General features: G+C 47.3%; 2 protein-coding genes across 3 annotated transcripts; both read left to right on the top strand.

Annotated features, from left to right (window-relative positions):
* Nucleotides 1–5997: 5997 nt before the first annotated feature.
* Nucleotides 5998–9617, top strand: LOC115777016 (profilin-1-like). Its single transcript, XM_030724823.1, has 4 exons — nucleotides 5998–6153; nucleotides 6265–6397; nucleotides 8895–9087; nucleotides 9177–9617. Exons 2-4 carry the CDS (start codon nucleotides 6266–6268, stop codon nucleotides 9272–9274), a joined length of 423 nt encoding a protein of 140 aa, XP_030580683.1. The 5' UTR covers nucleotides 5998–6153; nucleotide 6265; the 3' UTR covers nucleotides 9275–9617.
* A 4503-nt stretch (nucleotides 9618–14120) lies between these two features.
* Nucleotides 14121–21252, top strand: LOC115777013 (beta-enolase). Of its 2 annotated transcripts, none has more exons than XM_030724820.1 (14): nucleotides 14121–14246; nucleotides 16853–16942; nucleotides 17028–17123; nucleotides 17412–17470; nucleotides 17562–17631; nucleotides 17994–18127; nucleotides 18350–18466; nucleotides 18554–18659; nucleotides 18926–19123; nucleotides 19629–19705; nucleotides 19943–20067; nucleotides 20153–20261; nucleotides 20848–20906; nucleotides 20993–21252. In XM_030724820.1, the coding sequence occupies exons 2-14, from the start codon at nucleotides 16858–16860 to the stop codon at nucleotides 21060–21062; spliced, it is 1305 nt and encodes a 434-aa protein (XP_030580680.1). In that variant the 5' UTR covers nucleotides 14121–14246; nucleotides 16853–16857; the 3' UTR covers nucleotides 21063–21252. The 2 variants fall into 2 exon arrangements, with proteins under 2 accessions (XP_030580680.1, XP_030580681.1); XM_030724821.1 differs by having other exon boundaries at nucleotides 14171–14246; nucleotides 16853–16873; nucleotides 17070–17123.
* The last annotated feature ends 2887 nt before the right edge of the window (nucleotides 21253–24139 follow it).

The following is a 24139-nucleotide window of genomic DNA, read 5'->3' as shown; positions in this document are numbered from 1 at the left end:
TCATATAAAGCTGACGTGTCAGAGAGCTGAAGCCTGATTGGGCCAGGATACAGTCTGTCTGGTGTTCTGGTTGTTGATTGGTTCATAGGGATGCGCTCCTTTATTGTTTTTAAATGTTCTGATCTCTGAATGGAGCAGGACCAACCTCCTCTGAGCCTCCTGTTGTAGCTCCTTGTGTCCAGCAGGGGGCAGCACACGTCAGACAGTGAGGCTGCAGCTCTGGCTGCGAGGCCACAGGTGTGAGAGCTTCTCATACGATGGGCCGGAGGCTGCGCTGCTGCAGGATGGTGAGTCTTTACTCAGGAGGCTTCAGTCTGCTGCTGTGGGCTACTTCATATTCTGAAGGATCTCATGGAGCATTTGTAGGACCAGTACCTGCAGGTTACCTGTCAGATAAAACGCCTGTCAGCGAACCTGCTGCACGTCAGCTTTAATCCAGTAGAATAAGATGTGAAGCACTCCTGAAACTTCCTGCAGTCACAGCTTTTCTGGAGTTTGTAGAGTCAAATATGAGCAGACTGCTCCCGCCCCCCCGACATTAAACCAAACCGCACCGCAGCCAATGGGCCGGCGGATATCAGCGTGTGCAGCGTGATCTCTGAGTCTGGGCTCTGCACACAGGTTTGATATTAAAGAGACGCACACTGCACCACAGCTACAGCATGGCAAATTAAAATTATATGTTAATAAACATGTTGGAATAGCTGAGATAAACTCAGCCACAGAAGAAGAGGGGAAGATGAGGTATCTCCAGAACAGGTTTCAAAATAAAGCCATAATTTTAATGGTCCTATGTTTTTGTTTAAGCCACTGACTGTGACCTGTCAATCATTCAAACATGGAAGGCTCCACACTCACGGACTGAACCAGTCCTGTGTCTACACATAACAGATGATTTGGCAGAGAGCCCATTTTAACTGTATCTTTAGCTGAATCTGTGAGAGATTTCAAAGATAACAGTTTGACAGGAAGGTCGTGATGTCAAAGAGCAGTCAGCTTCCGACCCGGAATATCTCAGCACCGTGCAGCTCAGGAAACTGGAGAAGAGGAGGACAAAAGAAAAACTACAGGCAGCAGATGAACAGGAAAAATGCTGAGGGGGCATCTGGACCTGAAGCCTCCTCAGAGATGGTCTCAGTGGAAGGGCTGAACATCAGGGGACCGGGTCTGATGGAGCCATGAGAGAGTCTGCAGCTCTGTGAAACAGGGTGGAGCCTCCGTCATGGTTGGAGCTGCTTCTCAGCCAGTGGGGCTGGAGATTAATGTCAGAATTAATGGAGTTATGGATGCAGAAAAGGACCATCAGGTTTAGACTGTGAAAACTGTTCCTGCAGACAGGACAGGAAATAACACCAAATATAAAGAAAAGGTGGTTCAAGACTTTTGCACGGCACTCTGTGAGAGGATGATGCAACTTCCCAGGGAAGGCACAAAATTATGAAACTTGTGCTCTGCACGAGCTGCTACACCGTCATGGGATGATCGTGGGGGGTGGTGGGGGGACCACTGTCCTCCTGGGAGCCGTGCAGGCAGCACCTCTGGCACTTGTCTGGGAGCAGGTCCCCACAGAGGATCAGATCTGCCTGCATAGAAGCTCTGGTGGGGTTTAATGTGAGTGCTGCTGAAAGCTGCCACAGTCCCTGTTTTCATTGTGTTACCACAGAGCTGTCATTGGTTGTATTTCTCTGCGTCAGGACCTCTGATTCTGGGCCCGTGCAGGAGCGGAGTCGCACTTCCTGTTGGTATAAAAGCAGCAAAGCGACCACAAACCGTCTGAAAGACGCCATTTTTGAAGCATCTCAGCATGATGCTCCTCCTCCTCTGAATGAGGTGAGCCTCTGCTCATCTCTGCAGAGGTGCAAGGGTGGAGGAGTCCTGTGCATGTGTGCGACTGTAAGTCACAGGAAGTACGACCTAGAGGCAGGAAGTGGGCGTGGCCTTCGAAGAAGATTCTAGTTCAAACTTTGTTTCCTATCAGACGCGACAAGTGTCGTCTTTAAAAAGCACTTGTGATAAAAGTCAATTTACATACTCAAAATGTGATTTTTCCATCACACACTCACACACACGTGCACACAGACACACACACACACTTCACTTCTCTGTGCTTCACCATATAAGGTCACACACACTTTACAGTCCTCAAACTGCAGCGAAGTGTGTGTGTGAGTCTGAGGAGGACACCACTTCCTCTTTCCTACTCGCTTCAACTTCTTTCAACTTGAGTCAGAAAGCAAGAGTTCAGTTACTGAGGACGTCTGTGTGTGTGTGTGTGTGTGTGTGTGTGTGTGTGTGTGTGTGTGTGTGTGTGTGTGTGTGTGTGTGTGTGTGTGTGTGTGTGTGTGTGTGTGTGTGCGTGCGCTCTGCTTTGACCTCCTTAAATGGTGGCTGAGCTGTTGAATGAAGGCCTCGACGTGTCTGATCTGATTGTTTGAATCAGAAGGATCACACTGAGCTGAGCAGCTTCTCCATTAAGAGCTTTGTGGACTCGGTGTGTGTCTGTGCTGCATCAGAGCCCCGCACACAGCGTGCAGGATGTTTCGATTTGATCTAATCAGCTTGTGAGGATTCTCTAAATGAGCCTCACAGCAGAGAGCTTAATGAAAGCCCAGAACCACTCAGAACTGCTTCTTCCCGCTCGCTCGGCGTGGATCCGTCTGTAAATGCAAATCAGCGTCACATAACGGCGCTCTGCACGACGCCGCCTGGCTCACATCACGGTGACCTTTGGCTTCATCGCAGCAGAAATAACTGATGGCTATCTGTGAAGGCTGCGCTGCAGATGGTGCTGTGTGCTATAACTATACACTCCACCCTCTCGTCCACACCCGGAGTCACAGCGAGCCAGGAGAGCGTCCAGGCTGCTTCTGTTCATGGGGAGTTAAATCAGAGGCGCAGATTAACTCCCCATCGTGTGCTGCAGCCTGGCAGGCCTTCATCACTGCTGAACATCAGCAGACTCGCTGTGTTTCAGTGGCAGCTCATTTCAAAGGTTTCAAATAAAACCTCTAACACGTGCTTGTGAGCAGCAGGTAGAAAAGGCTAAACGATGCTAACGATGAGTCAGAGGACGCTGTGAGGAATTCAGTTTTTGGAATGATTTCCTGCTTTATGATTTTTTCATGTCATGAAACTTAGAGTTTTTCACAGGATGCATGATGAGGCAGTGAGGTGGAGGCAGGCTAAACTGATTAGTTTGCATTATTGTGGTAAAGCTCACACTGCTGTGCTGTTCATGGTTAGATGTTGGATTCAACTCATTGTCACTGTGCGCACACAACGAAATGATGGTTCCAGATCACTCATCCAGAGACGAGCATCTGCGGTCATGCAGCCAGAGACCGGTGCTACCTTTAGGCAATGTGGTTTAAGTGTCTCGCTCAAGGAACCAACGCAGGTACAGGGGCTCAAACCTGCAACCTTCTGACTGCAAGGCGAAGGCCACTGCACCACTGCCACATGGTCAAAGTCACACAAAGGTGACATGACAACAGGCTAACTGTGAGAACTGTATCCCAGCCTTTCGTGGTCTCTGTTAAAGTTCATGTAACTCAGCCAGTTAAAGAGCAGGAAACCAGTCAGCTGACCACAGCCCGCACACAGAGGAACCCACAGCAGCTACAAGTTATTGAAGTGATTCTTTCCCTCACGCTGTTCAGGGTTCCCCACCCACTAAACCCCACTTTAAGCCCTGCTAACAACCACAGCAGCACTTTCTGTCCCTCCTCTGAGAGCCCAAAGGGACTTTGGAGGTTTTGAATGGGCTCTCTGATGGTGCAGACCCCTCAGCCTTCATGCCTGTGTGCATCATTCAGTTTGAGTCACGTCAGAACGTGATGGATGCGGTACTGCATCATCAGACATGAAGTGCAGCAGCTTATGAGTGGGGAAAGGCAGAGAGTGGACTTCACTCTGTCAGTTAAACTCAGAGTGAAGGAGCTTTGGCCTCCTGCATCCTGCCACAGAGGCACAAAGAGAGCGTCTCCTCAGGGTACTCATACTGTACCTGTCGGCCTGTATGAACCCGTCCTGCCTGAGTCACTGCACCTCCTCTCCCTTCACAGCTGGCTCATGGCTCTGTGTGCTTCTCATTCTTCACCAAGCTTTTTGCCTGGGGTCAGAGGTCAAATGAAGAGACCCTGTACCTGTTGGACTTGTTTCCCAGGCCTCACTTTAAAACACACACTTCAGTCCTCAGAAATGCAAAAGCCTGGAGTTAGTGTGTGTGCTCATGTTGCAGATTCCAGCCTGATAAAGGCCTCATTCAGTGAAGCACATGCTGTGGCGGGGTGGGCGTACTGTGAAGTATGACCACCGTGTTCAAACATGCTGCTGACACACAGGCCTGAACTGGCTCAGGTATGTGTGTGTTAACCTGAGGTATGCAGCGTGTGCGAGCAGATAGAGACACTGTGGCTTTCTACAGGCGCACCTCTGTTGAACTGCAGCTCCCATAATGCACTTCAGCTGTGAGTGAGCTCGCTGCCCTCTAGAGTTAACAGTTAGAGGTCGATGAAGGTTAACTTTAATACGTCCCTCACATGTTTTAATGTCTCTGGATGTGAGGTGCACCAAGTAGGCAGCCGTGGGAGTGGGCGTGGAGGCGAAGTGAAACGACTCGGGAGGAAGTGGTTTGTTTGAGACAAGTTTCTCAGCAGCTTCTTGCTCACACCTCACAATCCTTCATCTGCACTCGTTCACTGAGAGACTGAGGTTGGCTGCTTAGTTAGTAAAGGTGCAGGCTGACCATCAGTGAAGGCAGGTCTACAGTTCCTCAGATGTCCACTCAAAGCTCCACCACTGAGTCCATCTTTACAGCAGAAACAAACATGCTGACGCCGGTCTGCTCACTCTGAAATGTATTTTTATGATCAGAGGCTCAGCAAATGCTAAAGTTCACAAATTACAGAAAGTAGCACAGCAATCAAATCTTCAAGTTAATTCACAGCTCACTGCGTTCAGTTTGAAACAGTTCTACTCCATCAAAACTGCCACCGTTTGGTTTTGTTTTGAGCCACAAGTGAGAGAGGGTGGAGTGCTAAGTTAGTAGCTAATGCTAAAGACTGTACATCCCCAGACTGTGAGAGCTCTGCCTTCTTAGTCCAGTGAAGCCACAGCAGCCATATTATTGGTCGGATGATTGCAAAAGCTCCAACAGCACCAACATGGTCCAGAGGTCCAGTTCAGGACAGTTAGCTGAGGGTAAGCTAGCAGACAGCTAGCAGCTACAGCCCCCTGTGTTGCCATCCACCTGTCAGTCAGAGAGGCCACGCCCCTAATAATGCAATCTTTAAACTTTATTCCAGTTGTGCTTTTACAAACAAGAATATAATTTAAATCTGAATAAAAGGTAGAGGCCCGATGATGGAGCCCTGTGGAACGCCCATGTGGGGTTCTGTTACTCTCAGTATCTCTGCTGCTGACAAAAACTGATCTGAGTGGAAAATGCTCCAGGTGAGACCTTTAGAGGCTTATTATCCATGTGTACGCACAGATACTCCTCCTCGCCCCATTTTCTGCTCTGTTCTCGGTTTATATATCTGTTCCCGACTCATTAAACTCCTGTTTCTCTGTGTGAAACTGAAGCTTATTTTTACTCACACCTGGTTTGATACGCAGATGCTTTTCCAGAGTAAAAGGACATATACTTGAATCTAATCTAAACAGGTGAGTTACAGAACCAGCTGTTATGAAGGACCAAATCAGTTTCTGTATCAGCTGTAAACATGCTTCTTTCTGCGGGAAAGCTTTAACATGGGAGTCTATGGGGCTGCCTCAGTGCTGGAGCCTCTGGTGGGCGTTAGCGGGACTGCAGGTGGATTTTTCAGCCCTGCAGGGCGCCGCTTGGTTATGAATGTAATTTCATTAGGGCGCTCCTCTGGGACAGAGACTGTCCAACTACAGCTCAGCAGGTTACAGGACTGCAGTTTTAAAGTGTGTTTCTAGGTGTGAGTGTCACTTCCTTGTTCTTTTACTTCCCAGGTGTTGAGAGTGGGAGGCAGAGTGACAGAGGCTGAGAGGAGGGCACACTAAGACAGGAAGCCGCCTGCAGGCTGGGAGTGGCCGGGCCTATAAAAGACGACTCTTCTTCCTCCTTTCTGCATTCGACTGCTCTCTCTCTTCTTCTTCACACCCAAGACTCTACCTGCACAGGTAAGCTGACATGCTCTCCCTCCCCCTCTCCCTATCACACACAGCAGAGGGAGGTATTGATTTAGTGATTGTGAATGCGGGTTGTTGATCAGTGTGTGTGTTCTTGATCAGGATGTCGTGGAACGCCTACATCGACAGCATGAAGACAGCCGACCAGAGCGGGACGGCCCCGGTGGCACAAGCTGCCATCTGTGGCTGCACATCTGGGCAGGAGAGCGTCTGGGCCGGCACACTGCAAGTCACGGTACACACAGACACACAGACACACACATACACACAGAGTTCCTGTTCCTGTCTCTACAAACTGCTCAGTGTTTGTCAGCACACTATAAAAAATTCCACTTCCTCCTTTAAAAGCTGCTGCTGAGAGTTTTAAAACGCCATTAAACTAAAGTAAGACGCTCTGACAGGTGACATCACCTGTACATACTTCAGCCCATTGGCTGGTTTTCTGTCGTAGGAAACTTTCCTGACTTTGTGCCCCACAGTTGCAAACAGGCTGTTAGTTTGCATGTCTGTGTCTTCTTCTTCTTGGGCTTTGGGCGTGTTCAGGTTGTTGGCCGGCTAGTTCACTTCCCGCTCTCAGTGCTGTGTTCAGGCACTGCAGGAAAACACACGTGTCATCCAGGTTTGAAAAAAGAAATGTGAAGCTTGTCTTTGAAGGGGAAAGTTGATGAGCGAGCAGATGAGGCAGCTCGGGTCAGCGGCTGACTACAAACAGCTTTAAAAGTAGCTAATTTCCCTTTTTTTCCCTGTTTGGAGCTCATTTACAGATCCAGGTTTTATGTGCATAAAGTTCCTCAGTTTGACTAAATGTGACATTTTTGAAGATGTATTTGTTACTTTTGATGCACTTTAACACGACTTTACTGTTTAAGACTGTAGTCGGGTTCCAGGAAGCAGGAATGTGGTTTTCATGGGGTGGATTTCTGCTCTTTATTGTAAAACCCGGCTCAGTGGCTGCCAGCATCTGATTAGTTTTTGTTAACCAGCGTTCAGCGGGACACAAATGTTTCAGTTTTTGTGCAGGGGGCTGTGTGTGCAGCAGGGTAACGGTTGTGGGTTTCTGGTAGTTTCCGGGTGTTTGTGCTTTGGTTTGACTGCCATATAAGGAGACAGTGTCAAAAACAGTGAATACAGGAAGAAGAGCGATCACTTCTTGTTTCTCACACACACGCGCGCGCGCACACACACACACACACACACACACGCACACACATGCACACACGCGCACACACACACACACACACACAAACACATGCGCGCGCGCACACGCACGCATGCGTGCACGGTGAGGTGAGAGGTGGAGTGTTGCACAATGTCACACATACACCTGCAGGGTTAGTTTATTTTTTACAGTTTTTACTTTAAATGTTAGTTCCCGTGTGTGTGTGTGTGTGTGTGTGTGTGTTACACTGCATAGAGAATATGCTCCCTACAGGTCTGCTCTCTGATTGGGTGATGGTTTTTCGGGAAGTGGTTTTGCCTGTGCAGGCAGCAGCGTGTGTGTGTGTGTGTGTGTGTGTGTGTGTGTTCGTGTCTTGACTTGTCGCCTTCACATTCTTTCTCCTCGCTCCTCCTTCACTCTCAGAAAAGTCGTCCCAAAGCAGAGCGATGTTTAAATGCCAGCATGCAGCAGAGCAGGAGGCCTGAGCTGCTCTTCTTCTGGAGCTCGTCTCAGTTTAATTTGATGAAGATGAATGAGCCGTGAGCTTTGAAGGCACCTGAGCGCTGCTTCCTCTCAGAGCCGCCCTCCCAGCTGCTGGAAAACACCGCCGGCCTCAGCGTTACGGAAGCTCGCTCCGATTACCAGAAAGGAAGGGAAAGTTTTTCCCTCTGAGCGGAAATACTTCAAAGGTTAAATGAGTACAGGAACGTGACAGACGTGAAAGCTGCTGTCAGCGCGCTCTCCACCTGATTCAGCTCTGTTTCTGCTCTGTCAGACCTCAGCTCTCACATACAAGAACCAGTTCATCACAGCAGAGTGAGGAACACACTCTGCATCATTACAGAGCACACACACCGGATAACAACTAAAATACTGAATTTATCAACTATGAGTTTAACAAAATACAGATTTAAAAATTAGTTTATCAATGTAGCTGACGTATATGAAACTAAAACCAATAATCAAAATAATAACATAATCAGTCAATAGATAAATAAATGCTTAAATCCAAAAACTTGGTACAATGACAATAAAAAAAATATTTGATCATATTTAATCTTCACGTTTAAATATGTAACGGAGCACAGCACTGGTTAGCGGTTGTTAGCACTGGTTAGCGGTTGTTAGCACTGGTTAGCGGCGTGTCTCTGAACTGGGCCGGCAGCACTTGAGCTGTGACACAGCAACAAAACTGAGCCAAACCAGTAAAACTAGAGTTTAATGAGCAGCACAAACAGAGTTTATTTGTTCAGATTCTAGCTGGAACAACACAAACAAATGAGCCAGAACGCCCCGTCTCCTCATGCAGCAGCATCTCTGCAGCATCATCGAACTCATTGCTCCACATCATGTTTCATTTTAATCAGTTTTTAATTCTCTGCCTGATAATCTGTAGCTTCCTGTCTGTCTGTGTGTGATACTCTGGAGCTGCTCTTATCCTCAAATTTAGACAAACACAGGCAGGAAAAGGGCAGCAGTGCATGCTGGTCCTGGTGGGTACTTCAGGGTGGCTGGGAATGTGGAGGACTCGATTGATCGGATCCACTAACTTCTCTCTCTGTCCCTGTCCTAGGCTGATGAGATCAAGAAGCTGTGTGCCAGCGACCGATCGAGCTTCGCTCAGAACGGCGTTTATATCGCCGGAAGGAGGTGCCGGCTGATCCGAGACCAGCTGGACGTAGACCCGATGTTTGCGATGGACGTGAAGACTGCAGCAGATGCTGAAGGAAACACGTACAGCATCTGTGTCGGGAAGACAAAACAAGGTAAGACATTCCCACTGACTGCGTGGATTTTTACCCTTTAAATTCAGTTTCAACCTCCGGTCTCACCTGCTTCCTTCCTGTCTCCATAGCAATAGTCATAGCCATGGGCACAAAAGATGCCTCTGGTGGACAGGTGTCCAACAAGGTTCACACCGTGGTGGAACACCTGCGGAAAGCTGGTTATTAAGACAACACGGCCACCTTTACCTCCTTCATCGGCACACGAGTCGGACGCCACCCCCCCCTCCTCCCTGCGTTTCAACCTCTGAGCTTCTGTAGTTTTTTTTTTTTGTTTTTTTTAAGCATTTTAATCCTCAGGTGTATTTCCTGCTGCGAGAGGTGAATGAGAGCATTTTATCTCTGCAGCTGTTAGCCTGTCCACACATGACCTGATGTACACCTCATGTTTAAAACAGGGAGGCAGTGTTAGCATGTTTTTTTACAGTGGAGACGGACCAGCGTCCAGTCAGAGCTCTGTGGAAACCAGCTGCACACCTGAAAGAAATAAAACAAACATGGTTATTCTTACACTCTGTGTGTGTGTCTGTGTGTGTGTGTGTGTGTGTGCACTACAGCTTCAGGTGACTTCTGTGAACTGAATTATTGTACACTTACATACATCACCCCTAATGTTTGGTTTGGACGGATGGACCCTTCATTGTGTTTGTCTTTCTACATAAGTGGGGACTCCTGTTAACCTAGTGCCTTATCAGGCCCCCTGACCGAAGCTTGAGCCTCAAAGCCTCAAAGCCTGAACCTCCAGAAGGAGAAAAGGCAGCGCTGTCCTCATAATAAATCAGTGTCCTCACATGCTCACTCTGCTCTGGTTTATCTTGCACAGGTACCCACTCACACACCCAGGTTTATCTTTGCACACACATGGGGACCTGTGCCAACATGCTGCCTTATCAGGTCCTAAACCTAAACCATAACTTTAAAACCAAGTATGAACCCTCAAAATGTCCTCTGAAGCAGGAAAGGCTGCGCTGACTCCATAAAAAAGATGCACAAATGTCCTCCATCTTTCACATAGTCCCTTCTAAATTACACTTATACTTTGAAACCAGGTTTGAACCCTCGAAGAGTCCAGCTTCATGGTTAACAAGTGACCCAAATTTGTCCTCTGTAGGGTGACATCAGGTCACCTAATATAAATCTAACACTAGAACCAGGCTTGAATCCTCAAAGAGTCCTTTCAAGGATGGCCTCATGTTTATTTTGGACTCAGACTGACACTGGAGCTTGCAAAAAAAAACCAAAAAACCCAGACATTTGTCTTTTTACACGTGTGGGACCACATGTTAACCTAGTGCAGTGGTTCTCAAATAGTGGGGCGCGCCCCCTTTGGGGGGCGCGGTGCGATACCTGGGGGGGCGCGTGTGACCCTGGGGAACAGGCTTTTTTTTGGGGGGCCGTACTAGTATAAAGTGTAATTGCGCATCCACTACAGTAGGCGGCAGTGGCGCTGTCATTGTTACTTCTGTCACGTTTGCGACAGTGCAACATTTTACGACTTACAAGACAACAGGTTTACCTTGGTTAACAGTGTTGAGTCAACAGAAAGCTCCGACTGCGTTCTGCCTATAGCCTCCGTTATTCAACATAACAACCCCCAACATGAAAACGTTTTTAACAGGGATGAAAAGAAAAGCGGAGAGAGACAAAGATAATGAGACAAAAGAAAGTCACCCGAAAGCTAAGACGAGGAAATACGACGAAGCGTATTTAGCGCTTGGCTTCACTGTCACTACAGTTGGAGAAGAGGAAAGACCGGTGTGTTTGCTGTGTCTAGTTGGTCAAACATGTTTACAGTTTAAACAAGGATTTATTTATTTTTAATTTCAGGCAATGATGCACTTAAAATCTTTTCTGTTGCAGACACGATTTAATAAAGTTATTCTTTGTAAGTTTGACCATATGTCTTTCTTTTTTTCTTTAATGTTAATAAGGATAAAATGTTATGCAGAGATGGATAGTCACAGTGGGGAGTGGGGGGCGCGAATAGTTTTCTTCTTGCTAGGGGGGGCGTAACAGAAAATAATTGAGAAGCACTGACCTAGTGCCTTATCAGGTTCCTTAATTTAAGTCTTAAAACCAGGTCTGAACCTCAAGGAGTCCTTTGAAGGAGTGAGGGATGTCTGAAATAGCCTCATAATGTAGAAGTGTCCTTATTATTTTTGGTTTAAAACTTATACTGGCTCTTGCAAAGAAAAATGTGTAAGCTTAGGCACCCACACATGTAGGGATTTCATCAAAGGCCCCCTGACCTGAATCAGACCCTTAAAGCCAGGGCACATATTCACAAGGGTTCACTCAGAACCTCAAACATGTTAGCATGGACAGCTTAACAGTGAGTTAGAGCAACTCTAAGCAGTGAGGAGGTGTAGCTGACAGTATAGCTCAGGCCTCTTTCAAAAAATAAAAAGTCTTAGTGATGCATCTCATGTCTTATGTGACGATCATCATTCTTAAAGAAACTGGAAACACAGACCTACATGTGCAGCAGGTAAATTCATATGCTGATAATTGCTATATATACATTTTTAATTTATCTTTATATTCAGTAATGAATCTGCTGTATGTTAACAGGGGAAATGGTTCAGCTTCTGTCAGTTACAAAAAAGAGATTAACCACATCACATTATAAACAGTTTATCCAACAGTTTATTTAAATAAATGAATGTTGGACAACCTCCATTTTTCTCTTTGCCAGAGAACTGAAGTGCCAAAAACTGCAGTTCCTCTAATATCCACTTGGGGTTCCATCAGTGAATCAGTCCCCACAGACTCCCATGTTAAAGTGTTTAAACATGTTGTCCCAGAAGTCTGAGCGCCAGTTTTGGTGAGTGAAATTCTGGGATTTTATGTGAAGGTTACTGATTAGCAGGTATCTGAGTGATAAACCACATACAGGATACCTGCACCTGTGCTAGCAGGGATACCAGTGCTAGCTGGGAAAGTTCAGTTTTTAGTTGGGAACATGTGCAAACAAGGATCCCCACAAATCCATAAAGACAAACTTGTGTGTGTGTGTGTTTAAAATCCAGTATAAGCTCGCACAAGGACTTACGAGTACTGGTAATACTACTACAACTACAAGCAGTATTAAAACATAATGATTATTACCACTGCTACTCGTAGTGCAGCATGTGGTACTGTTACTGTACAGTTACATGTGGCAGTTATTTAGAGAGGTGCCAGAAGTTCCAGTGTTATTTTATTGACCCAGTAGAATCAAATAGAGTGCTGCAGCAGGAGGACCTACAGCATGTATAACATGCCCCTCCCCCTCCTCCGATAAAGTGCAGTTATATTTAGTAAAGGCACTGGGGACGCCGGACAGGCCGGCGTGCAGCCACTTGGTGTGTGAAGTACAGTTAAAGGTGAGAGTAAAGGGTAAGGTGTGTGTGTGTGTGTGTGTGTGTGTGTGTGTGTGTGTGTGTGCTGGGGTTACTGCCCTTTGCAGTGAATGCTGAGCTGGTCTCACATTTCCCCTTTAGGTGAACTTTAACCTTCTCTGTGGGTAGTGGGGGGCGGTCACTGTAGTTCACTGAGCCCTCAGAGAGTAACACAACAACACTTTCCTGCAGTCTCGTGACTTTGGGGCTGATTTATGCTTTTGTTCTCTGTACATGATCATCTGCTGGAACTTAAGATTCTTCAAACCTTTGGGCACAGTCAAAGTCACCTGTCCATCTTCTGTCCATTCGCCTGTCCGTCTCACCTGTGCTGACTGAAAAAGAGACTGCAGCGCATGCTGGTTGTGAGTGAGGGAACAATATCAAAAATATTAAAAACTGTGTAGTCAGAGGTCTAGTTCACGGACTCCAGTTAGCTGAGGTGAAGCCTAGCAGACAGACAGCAGCTACAGCTGCCTGTGTCACCATCTACCTGTTCACCACAGGCCACGCCTCTAATGATGCAAACTCCAAGCCTTATGCAGTTTAACTCTGATAGCTAACATGGCTGCAGGTTTGTGAGCACGGGTGGGACTGAAAGGTTCAGGTTAGGCCTGATTAGCGCCGTCAGGTGATCAAACTCTCAAACCTGAGCAGGGTGGGAGGAGCCAGTTTAAGACACTGAGCTACAAACAGCATTAAAGTCACAAACACACAAAAAAGATGCATGAAAACAAACAAAGTAAAATGTGAACTTCAGAGGCTGCAGCTGTTTCTGTTTTCATGGACCTCTCAGTCCTGAATGGTCCTCATGAACAAACACACCATGAGGAGGAGGGAGGTGTGGGTGCATCACAGCATGGAAAACAGGCTCTCTAGGTAACTATACCTTTAAAGTAATCAGATTACTCTTGCCACTCTTTGAGTGTTTGGGTCTCCTCGGAGGGAGCATCAGTCCAATGATGCACTCAGCGATGGTAACGAGTCTCATTCTGATGAGTGTTTTTAATGAAGTGAGCAGCAGTCAGGATGCTTTTTGATAACTCCATACCATCATCATCATCATCACTGAGCCCTTCACAGAGCCTTTTTCCTGCATTATTTCAGCATCCTGACTCCTCTGTGTGATCATGACCTCACCGAGCTCTTCTGTTTTAGCGTGCTCTCCTTTTAGTTGTTCCTGTGTGTTCAAAGCAGGGTTTTATTTATTGAGTTTTTCCTTAAATGTTTCTGAAGGATTTGAGTGTGTTTTTATGATACGGGGCTGTTTATGCTGCTGCAGGCTGTGCTTAATGTTTTGTCATCAGGGACTTTATGAAGATGCTGTTTCTGGATTAACTCCACGCCAGCTTTAAGGTGTTTCTGAGCTCCTGGTGAACAGGAAGGTGTGCTGTACCTGAGTCCCCAACACTTCCTGGATTGTGTGTACTGCCGGTGATTTTCCACTTGGCTCTGTGGGAGGCAGAGACCGGAAGAAACCGGAATAATTTTTAGGAGTTGGAACAGGACTGCAGTCCTTACAGAGCAGACGAAGAACTGAGTGCAAACACAGATCTGAGCAGTAACTAAAGCTCAGAGGTTTTTCTGTTTGCCTTCGTCCCGTCACATGCACACACTCCCTGCTTCCTCCTCCTCCTCCTCCTCCTGCTGCAGGGGGAGGCTATAAAAGCCCTGCAGGGGGACAGACAGACACTTTCCACGTCAGTCAGACCGACAGACGGCCTCCTCGCTCGCTCACCTCCTCTGAACAGCACCTGACAGGTAAGCTGGGACAGCAGATGACTCGGGGATCTGCTCGGGGACTTCTTAAAACCACTTCCTGTTTGTTTCTGGCTCAGTCTGCTTCTGGTTTGTTTGCAGCTTTCTGGACTTTTACTCTGAAAGTTCAGTTTGCAGAAGTTTTGCTGAGGAGTTGAGTTAGAGGAGTTCCTCTTCTGAGGCTCAGTTTGTTCCTGTTTGAAGCAGGAAGAGGAACAAAGTTTGAATGGTTTGACTTTGAGTGGCTGAAGGTCACAGAGCTGAGAGACAGACGGGAGAGGCTCAAAGTCCACAGGCAGACAGACCGGCAGGCAGACAGGCAGACAGGCAGGCAGACAGATGGCCTCTGTGGGTCCACGAGGGACCTTTAAAGTGAATCTTTAGAGTTTAAACCCCCATGAGTTCAGAACTGCAGGTTACATCAACTCCACAGCAGCACTTCCTGAATCAGACCTTTCACATTAAAGGCATCATGTTTTACTACATTTAGTAAAGACTCGGCTTCTGTTTTTCACTCAGGTTTCTACTTGTTGCATGGCTGTTATCTTTTCCGTGTAAGTGAGCTCTTCTCTGTCTGATAATCTCTGCTTTCTTTGAGTCACTTTATTCTGTAAGAGTACTGTTTCCTGTCTGAGCTGCTGCTTTCCCAGCATTCAGGAGAGATCCGTAGATCTCTCTGTGCAGCTGCTCAGGATCAGGAGTGGTGGTTTCAGCGTGACTCTGGGTGTAGAAAAGTCCATCAGCTCCTCATAATGAGCCGTGCCCTCCTCCTGAGGGTGTGGGTGGCAGGGGTGTGGTAGCGCGGGGGGGTCTTAAGCCCTCAGTGACGTTGCTGTATCAGAGCTGCATGAGTAGAAACCTGTGAGGAAAACCAGTTTGTCCTCCTCACAACTTTAACTTTATAAAGTCCAGTGAGCTCATGCTCTGAAGGCTGATGGAGGCACAGCATTCATGTTAAAGTAAGGCGCTGCCTCCGTCAGCCCTCGGTGGTCCACGTCTGTGTTAGAACCTCTGCTCCACAGCTGGCTGATGCTCCAGCAGCTGGAGCATCAGCCAGCTGTGCAGGCCTGGATCAAAGGCTCCCTGCAGGCAGATGCGCTGCCCCCACTGGGGTTAACTTTGGTTTAACCCCTCTGCTCTGCAGACCTCAAAGGATGTGTGAGAGGTTTTCTTCTGCAAATCTGCACATGCCAGCATTCAGAGAGCTCCTGCTGGGGTTACAGTGGGCTTGACTGAGCTCAGACTGAATCAGATCAGATCTGTACTGCAGTGTGCAATCAAAGACCTCCAGAACACTACAGGTGTGCCCTCCTCCACCCTGATGGTGAGCTGAACTGACTGCTTGGTTTAGATTTAGGTGTCTTCAGGTTTGGTCTTGGAGCAGCCTGAGGAGGCCTCGGCCCGCCTGCCTGAGACTAAGCTGTGTTCTGTATTAATACCATCCATACACGACAGCTGAAACTGCCAACTCGCTCTGAAAATGAGAGGAAACGAGTTCCCGTCCTGCAGGAACCTCACTGCTGTGAGCACTTCAGCAGCAAAAGCCCCCTGCAGCAGCAGCAGTCTGCAGGGGGCAGGTATCTAAACTTTAAGTGCACATGTGGAATCAGCAGTTGAACCTAAAGTTTGCTGAATTTGGACCAAAATGTGACTTTAACAAAGTTCCACTGACTGCAAACGTCTCCTGAAGGTTTGGATTCAGTGATTCTGTTTGGATAAAATCAGGAACAATCAGATGAACCCAGACTGTGTACAGGAGAAACATTTACTGTAATGCGTCTGAGTCTCAGGGTTTAAATAAAGTTGGAGCCGCAGCGCCTCCAGTGTACGAGCCTCTGTCAGAGAGCAGCTGTTAGAGTTTACTCAGCCTGAAAGCAGATCTGAGGCAGGGCTGACCCACGCTCACTGCACTGAGTTAAACTGGGAGCATGTGTTTGTAAAGGCCATCAGTGTAAGAGCTCAGCTGTTCAGCCTGACACACAAATGCTCTTACATAACACACACGTGACGACCGCTGTGAATGAACCCGCTCACAGGAGGACCGGAGCAGGAGTCTGAGCGGTCTCTGACTCGGCCCCGAGACCTTCAGCTCTGAGGTGAAGCGGGTCATATGCACCAGGCTTGAGTTATCGCAGGCTAATATCAGCTCGGTCACAAATGCCTCTTCAAATGTCAGGAGCATTAATAAGAGTCTGTGTAACTCAAGACCAGCAGGGAGGAAGTCATGACCTCTGCTGAAAGGTCAGGGGAAAAGGTCAAAGGCTCCCACGCAGCTGCGTTAGTATAAATAACCCACACAGGGACGACACCCCCCCCCCTCCTGTCTGCAGAATGGTTTGTCCCTCTCTCTGGTGCAGCCCTGTGGCTGCCAATCAGGAGTGCAGGGCTGTGATTGGCTCTGTGGGCAGAGTCTGGTAAGGGAGGTCATCATGGAGGCGTGATGGCATTACACAGGATCTCTGCAGCAGGTCCTGTTCATGGGGAGCTTCTTCTTTTTAAAGTCATGCCTGTTAACATTCAAATGAATCCTAAAGCTTTATTGACACCAGAGTGGGTGACAGCTCTTCATGTAAACTCAGTGTAACAGCTGCTTCTGTCTCCTCCTGCAGTCAGGATGTCCATCACCAAGATCCACGCTCGCGAGATTCTGGACTCCAGAGGAAACCCCACCGTGGAGGTGGACCTGTGGACGGCCAAAGGTGAGCCACCGTTACCTTTGAACTGAGCATGACGCACTTCCTGTTTGCAGAAGTTCAGTAACCTGACGGTCAAACTGCATCTCAGGTCTGTTCAGGGCTGCCGTTCCCAGCGGCGCTTCAACTGGAGTCCACGAGGCGCTGGAGCTCCGTGATGGAGACAAGACCCGCTACCTGGGCAAAGGTAGGCGGAGCCAAATGGCAGGGGGCAGGGATAAATGCTGCATTTATCAAGGCTAATGCCTGTTTCTCTGCAGGAGTTTTATTCCAAAGGCACATATTGATCAGAAACACACAGGCTGAACAAATGGAATCTGTAAACTTTAATAAAAAGAGCAAACTCAATAAAAGCAAAAACAATCATTAAATCAAAGTTATTGAGTAACAAATGAGCAGATTAATGTTTAACCACCTTCAGAGAATTAAATTGTTCCAGTAGTTCAAATGTTCAATTTTCCTCGTGTCCCTGCAGGTACCGTGAAGGCTGTGGAGCACGTCAACAAGGACATCGCCCCTAAGCTGATTGAGAAGGTATCTGTGGTTACTGATGTAAGCTTGGTGCTAATCTAATACAGTTTAACAGCTGCAGGCTAATGCTAACCATTTCATCCCGGCTCCACAGAAATTCAGTGTTGTCGACCAGGAGAAGATCGACAAGTTCATGCTGGAGCTGGACGGCACCGAGAACAAATGTAAGAGTTCAAAAAGCACCTCATGAATGCGCTTCAAAGACTTCTCTGAAGGGTGGAGCTGCAAACCCACCCCAAACAAGATTCAGGTGTAAGAACCAAAAACCAGTAAACTTGATATTCACCAGGAAACAAACTCGTAGAAAAGTGAGGAGAAACGAGTGAAGGCAAAGCTGGAAGCACCACATTCCTAGGCACTGGTTTGCATCCAGGCGCTACAATCAGGATATTACATCTACTGTAGATGAAGGTTAATCACATGTGTAGTTGGAGCCACATGGCTCTATTTTAGAGTGGCTGCCCTTTGCCTCCTTTACCCTGGAGGACCCTGCACTGCTGTGTAACTGTCTCGTGTTTGTCTGCAGCCAAATTTGGTGCCAATGCCATCCTGGGCGTGTCGCTGGCCGTCTGTAAGGCCGGAGCGGCGGAGAAAGGCGTTCCCCTGTACCGCCACATCGCTGACCTTGCTGGACACAAAGATGTCATCCTTCCCGTCCCTGTGAGTGGGAGGGGCTTAGGATCAAATGAAGGGGGAAACTGGTGTTTGCACTGGTGATGCTGTAAACATGTTTATTTCTGCTGTAAAGTTGGACATTAACATGGGAGTCTATGGGGACTGTCTAATCAGCCTCTAGTGGACAATAGAGACACCTTTATGATTCAGCTCCAGAGATCAAAGCTTTAGCGCACTGTTGGGCTAACTTCTTTTTAATGTCTGCAGGCCTTTAACGTGATTAACGGTGGTAGCCATGCCGGAAACAAACTGGCCATGCAAGAGTTCATGATCCTGCCAGTTGGAGCCTCAAACTTCCATGAGGCCATGAGGATTGGAGCGGAGGTTTGTACTCTGCACGACTGCATCTGTATCTGCATTTGTATCTGCTTTAAACTGTGAATTGTTTAACTATCACTACTTGGTGTTCAGGTCTACCATAACCTGAAGAACGTCATCAAGGCTAAATATGGAAAGGATGCCACCAATGTGGGGGATGAGGGCGGTTTTGCTCCCAACATCCTAGAGAACAATGAGGGTGAGACCTGCACCTATCCATGACTGCACTGTGCAGTTTATCTTTGTTGGTGTAAATCTGAGTGCGATAATGTGGAGTTTATTTGTGTATACTTCTGTTGCTTTGCTGTGGTTAAAACTGAAGGTCAGGGTCAGTCAGCTGACCCAGATGAACTGATCACAGAGCTGATTCATAGAAACACACTAATAAGCAATGTTACAATCCTGTGTAATTTGTCTTCAGTTATTCCAGAATAGCTTCCATCAGTGACTCTTTTGTGCTCACAGCTCTGGAGCTGCTGAAGACCGCCATCGAGAAGGCCGGTTACCCCGATAAGATCATCATTGGCATGGACGTGGCCGCCTCAGAGTTCTTCCGCAGCGGGAAGTACGACCTGGACTTCAAGTCCCCCGACGACCCATCCAGACACATCAGCGGCGAGCAGCTGGGCGACTTGTACCGCAGCTTCATCAAGAACTACCCCGGTAAGAACAGCCAGAGCTGCTGCAATGAACACGTCCTCATAATGCTGCACTGCTCACATCCTGAGTGTAGAACAGTTTATTCAAATTGATGTTAAATGATTTAAGTTATATTTACCCCTTACCATTTAGGAAACTATTAAACAAATGTTCTGACATGGACAACGTGACCAGTAAAGCTGGTAACTACTGTATAAAGAATTGCTGCTGTAGTAATGATTTTTCCCTAGAATTACTGAGGGGAGCAGAGGCCTTTGGACTTAAGGGGGTCCAGCTGCTGATAAAGGAATAAATTCTTTTAAAGACTGATCACCTTTTAACCTGCAGTTTGTTTTTTGTTTTTTTTCCCCCTCATTTTAAAAAAAGGAAATCAAGTAATAAAATTAACTTGGGGAATCTCAGGAGTTTTGAAGTCTGGGTGCAGTAGCATCATCCAGCCTGTCGGGGTCACTGTAGTGTTTTGGCTGTAAAAACTGTTTCTCTTCAATGTCTTTGTTTCTGTCTCCAGTTCAGTCCATTGAGGATCCATTTGACCAGGATGACTGGGAGCACTGGGCCAAATTCACCTCCTCCGTAGACATCCAGGTGAGGTGTGCAGTCACATGACAAAAGGTGACTGGCTGGCTTTACTTTGGTATTTACAGGCATGATATTGGTCAGGATGTTTGTCAGCTTTCTGGAATCAGGAACATAACCTGAAACTGGTTCTACCTGGGGTTCTTCCTGGAAGAACAGTTTCAGGTACGGTTCCCGATTCCAGAAAGAAAATATTGCAGTAATGTAGCAACATGATCATAACTCACCTGTTTCTGCTCCAACCAGATCGTAGGAGATGACCTTACTGTCACCAACCCAAAGAGGATCCAGCAGGCAGTGGAGAAGAAGGCCTGCAACTGTCTGCTGCTCAAAGTCAACCAGATTGGCTCCGTCACCGAGTCCATCCAGGCGTAAGACAGTGATCGGAGCTACTGCAATTTTCCTTTGAGACCAGTGTTAGATATGGACTGTGAATTAAATACATCTGTCTCTCAGGTGTAAGCTGGCTCAGAGCAGCGGCTGGGGCGTGATGGTCAGCCATCGCTCTGGAGAGACCGAAGACACCTTCATCGCTGACCTGGTGGTGGGACTCTGCACTGGACAGGTATGTAAACATCATCAGCCAGTCTGAGATTATAATCTGTTCATGAGAACCACATAGATCAGGAAACTATCATCAGAGTCGGTAAATGGCTGCAGGACTGATTTTTCTCAGTCAAACTCGGATCATAAAGCTTTAAGAGCTAAGAGACCATCAGATCTGGTCCCCTCCCAGAGAAGGTACGTCAGGACCTGGGACTCCCTGACCTCTGTGGGCCACTGCCCATGTTTTGGACAAATCTTAATCAATGACCTGTTTTTGATTACCTGCAGTCCCTTCATTCCTTCCCACTCAGTTTACCTGTCTGTGTGGAATGAAGGGATGAAACGCGACTGGTCAATAAACAAACTGGAATCCGAACGTTTCCTGAACCAAATCCTTCTCTAACCAGATTCTCCAGATGTGGACATCTGTTCAGAGATTGTTGAATCTTTACTGGCTCATGTACTCTACATAAAGGACCTAAAGAAGCAGGATTTGGATCATTTGGAAGCTTATATGGTTTAAAAAAAAAAAAAAAAAAGGGTCACTGGAGGGAAGAGAAGCCCCCAAACTCCAGCAGGAACCTTATTCTGCCTCTTTGTTTCAGATTAAGACCGGTGCCCCCTGCAGATCAGAGCGTCTGGCCAAATACAACCAGCTGATGAGGTAAGAACTCTGAAAATGCCAACGTAAAAGCATAGGCTCTTTGTTCACAAAATAAAAGCACAGCTAACCTGACCTCTGACCTACAGGATCGAGGAGGAGCTCGGAGACAAGGCCAAGTTCGCCGGCAAAGACTTCCGCCACCCAAAGATCAACTAAAGCCTCACGCTGCCTTCCCCTCTGTTGCTGCGGCAACTGACTGACACCTGATGACCCCGGAGGCCCCTCACCCTTCAACTGGGGGTGAGAGGTTAGAGGTCACGGTGGGGTTTACCCTGCCTTTCTAGCTGTAATTCCATTAAAGATGTTTTCTATATAAAACAAACATTAAAGAGTGAAAATGGAAAAATGTGTCTGTTTGCTAACTTCTAAAGGTCGCTGATATCTTTCACTCTCGGTCAGAGCTGAGCTCTGCGGCGCATTGTGGAGGTGGGAGTGGCATCAGGGATGGTGAAGGAAACTGGTTCTGATCCAGCTTCTGGTTTAACACTTCAAACAGCACAACACTGATCAGTTCTTTAGAGGAAAGTCCAGCTTTCAGGATTCGTGTTCTTTAAAGATGTTACTGTGATATCTGCTGCAGAAGCTCAGACTATAACCACCATGATGTTTGGAAGAAGGTTCTGAGTCTGTGGTTGGCTGGATCCTCTGGGGTTTCCTCCCTCAGTCCACTGACACAGGTTAACTCATCAGGACTGTCTGTATGAAGCCGAGCAGGCGGTAATGTTAGACTGAGATCGTTCCAGGTGGTAACCAGGGCCTGCCTTAGCGCGTAACATGGACCCGACAGCTGGAGCAGGTTTCTGCTCCGTCCCTGTTCAGAGACGGGCTGAGGAGCAGCAGTAATAAATCTGCACATTTCTAATACAACAAACCTTTGAATCTGTCAAAATGCCAACAAATCTGAGTAATCAGTGACTATTTCAGCCTCCAGTTTACATATAATCTCTACAGAACACTGTGAGGAGCTGTTTTTGTGCCACTCAGCTGCTCATTCAGTGCAGTTCTGCCATGAAGGCACAAAATGACACATCTGAAGGAACCGTGCGTGCACAGCCGCAGGCTCTGAGCTCAGATGCAAATGAGAGGAAGTCTGACAGATGGAACGACTGTTTTTACTACGAAAATGTCACGAATGATTTGCACTCATCAGATAAACGAACACTGAGGAAGCTGCACGAGCCAGAGCAGGGCGAACACACATTGTGTGTGTCTGAGTGAGACTCTGTGTGTGTCATTTACTCTTTAAGGGCTGCATCTCCAGCGCTGGAAAGCTGCTCTGTTTATTCCTGCTGACATTTCCTTTCTGAGTGTGGTGTCTTTCCTGGAGCAGCTGGTGCTTTCCAGGCACTGTGCCATTCATTAGAATACCTGCACTTCCTCTTCCTCTAAGCTTCATCACGGGCCGCTCGTTGGTGTTAAACAAAAGCACAGCCAGGCTCATTTGAACCCAGGTTGAGGTCTGCCGTGGACATGAAGCTTCAGCTCGTTCTGGGAACGGTTTTAAACACAGGAAGTGTCTTTATATCAAAATCTCTCAGCAAGAGAGGAGGCGACACGATTATCTGTGCAGCCTGGTGGAGAACGAAGGGAAGCTTTCCCACACACACAGAGACACACACACACACAGGCGCGGCTGTGACGTCAATGCTGCTCGGTGGAGGAGTCTGGGCTGCAGACAGCCTGTTGCCTGGAGATGAGCAGCGGCCGTGCTGCAGTTTGCTCTGAAACCATCAAAATGAATCTCAAAATAATCTCACATCCATACGATCACTGTGCACAACAACCTGCAGCTGTGTGTTACACAGGTGGAGCACAGGCAAATCTTGTATTACTGTCCGATCTCCTCTCTGTGCCCTCTGACCTGTGATTGGACGCCTGACACACACACACAGACACAATAACCCATCTTCCTCTCTAATCAGGTGATTGATGACCTATTACACCCCCCCCCCCCCCCCCCCCCCCATGTGTGTTTTATGTGTTGCTGATGACGTGCGAGGCTGAATGGGGGCGGGGTTTTGCCTTATGAGGACAAAGACAGCAGGGGGTCATTAAACACAAACACACACACACACACACACACACACACACAACTCTCCTTTGGAGCATGTGTACCTCTGTGACCCCGCCCCTGTCCACAGGAAATAGTTGCTAACCACGAACCCGTCTCTGTGGTGATGCTTTACGAACAGACAGGACGACCGAGGTCAGAGGTCATGACGAGAGAGAGAGAGAGAGAAAGGAGAAGATATGTTGGGTACAGGGATAATACTGGCTCCTGATTGGCTGACCAATCACACACAATAATTCCAGGAATCCTGGAAGCTCCTCAAAGACTGTTTGATCGATTCGTTCTACCTGGACAATTCCTGGAACTCAGATGACAGTGTGTGTGATATATATATAATGATGTGGTGTAGTGTGCAGTCATGAGTGAGGTGAGGAGTTCAGTAGTGTAACAGATAATGGTAAATGGACTAGTTCTTATATAGCGCTTTTCTACTCAGATATGAGCACTCAAAGCGCTTACACAACACGTTTACATTTACCCATGCACACCCATTCATACAAGCACTTCCATGATTAATTAATTAAGCTAAGTGCTTTAATTATGTAACATTCACTCACATTCATACTCCGACAGAACGGTCGGAGAGCAACTTGGGGTTAAGTATCTTGCCCAAGGATACATTGGCATGCAGCCAGCAGTAGCCAGGAATTGAACCACTGACTTCCGATCAGTAGGTGACCTGCTCTACCTACTGAGCTACAGCCACCCCATGGAAAAAAAGCTATTCCTGAGCTGGCACAGGTACTCCTGTATCTCCTCCCAGAGGGCCCCTTAAGGACCCCAGGACTATTTTCAAGCTCTTCAGAATCTCCTGGTAGTTCCTCAAGGAGTGTCTGAGTGACTCTGTCTACCTCCAACAACCTAAAACATCAAAGAAGCTCCACAGGAACACTTTGCAACCTTTGTTACTTCTGCTAAATACTCCAGGCCTCAAAAAACCCTTCTGTAAACTCCCAGAACATGATTTTCCTTATGGATAACAGTATTTAAAGCCCTCTGCAGAGTCTTTAAGTACCATTAGAACCTCTCTGTTAACATCTGGAACCTTCAAGACCCCCAAAATATCAGTGACTGATTCAGCCAATTAATTTCCATTTAGTTCTATCACAAGAGCTTCTTTCAGAACATCAAGGAACATCTGTTTGTAGAACCTCTGAGAGCG

This window comes from Archocentrus centrarchus, unplaced genomic scaffold, assembly GCF_007364275.1.
Source record: "Archocentrus centrarchus isolate MPI-CPG fArcCen1 unplaced genomic scaffold, fArcCen1 scaffold_41_ctg1, whole genome shotgun sequence".
NCBI classification, from domain to species: domain Eukaryota; kingdom Metazoa; phylum Chordata; class Actinopteri; order Cichliformes; family Cichlidae; genus Archocentrus; species Archocentrus centrarchus.
This window is presented reverse-complemented; position numbering and strand designations above follow the sequence as displayed.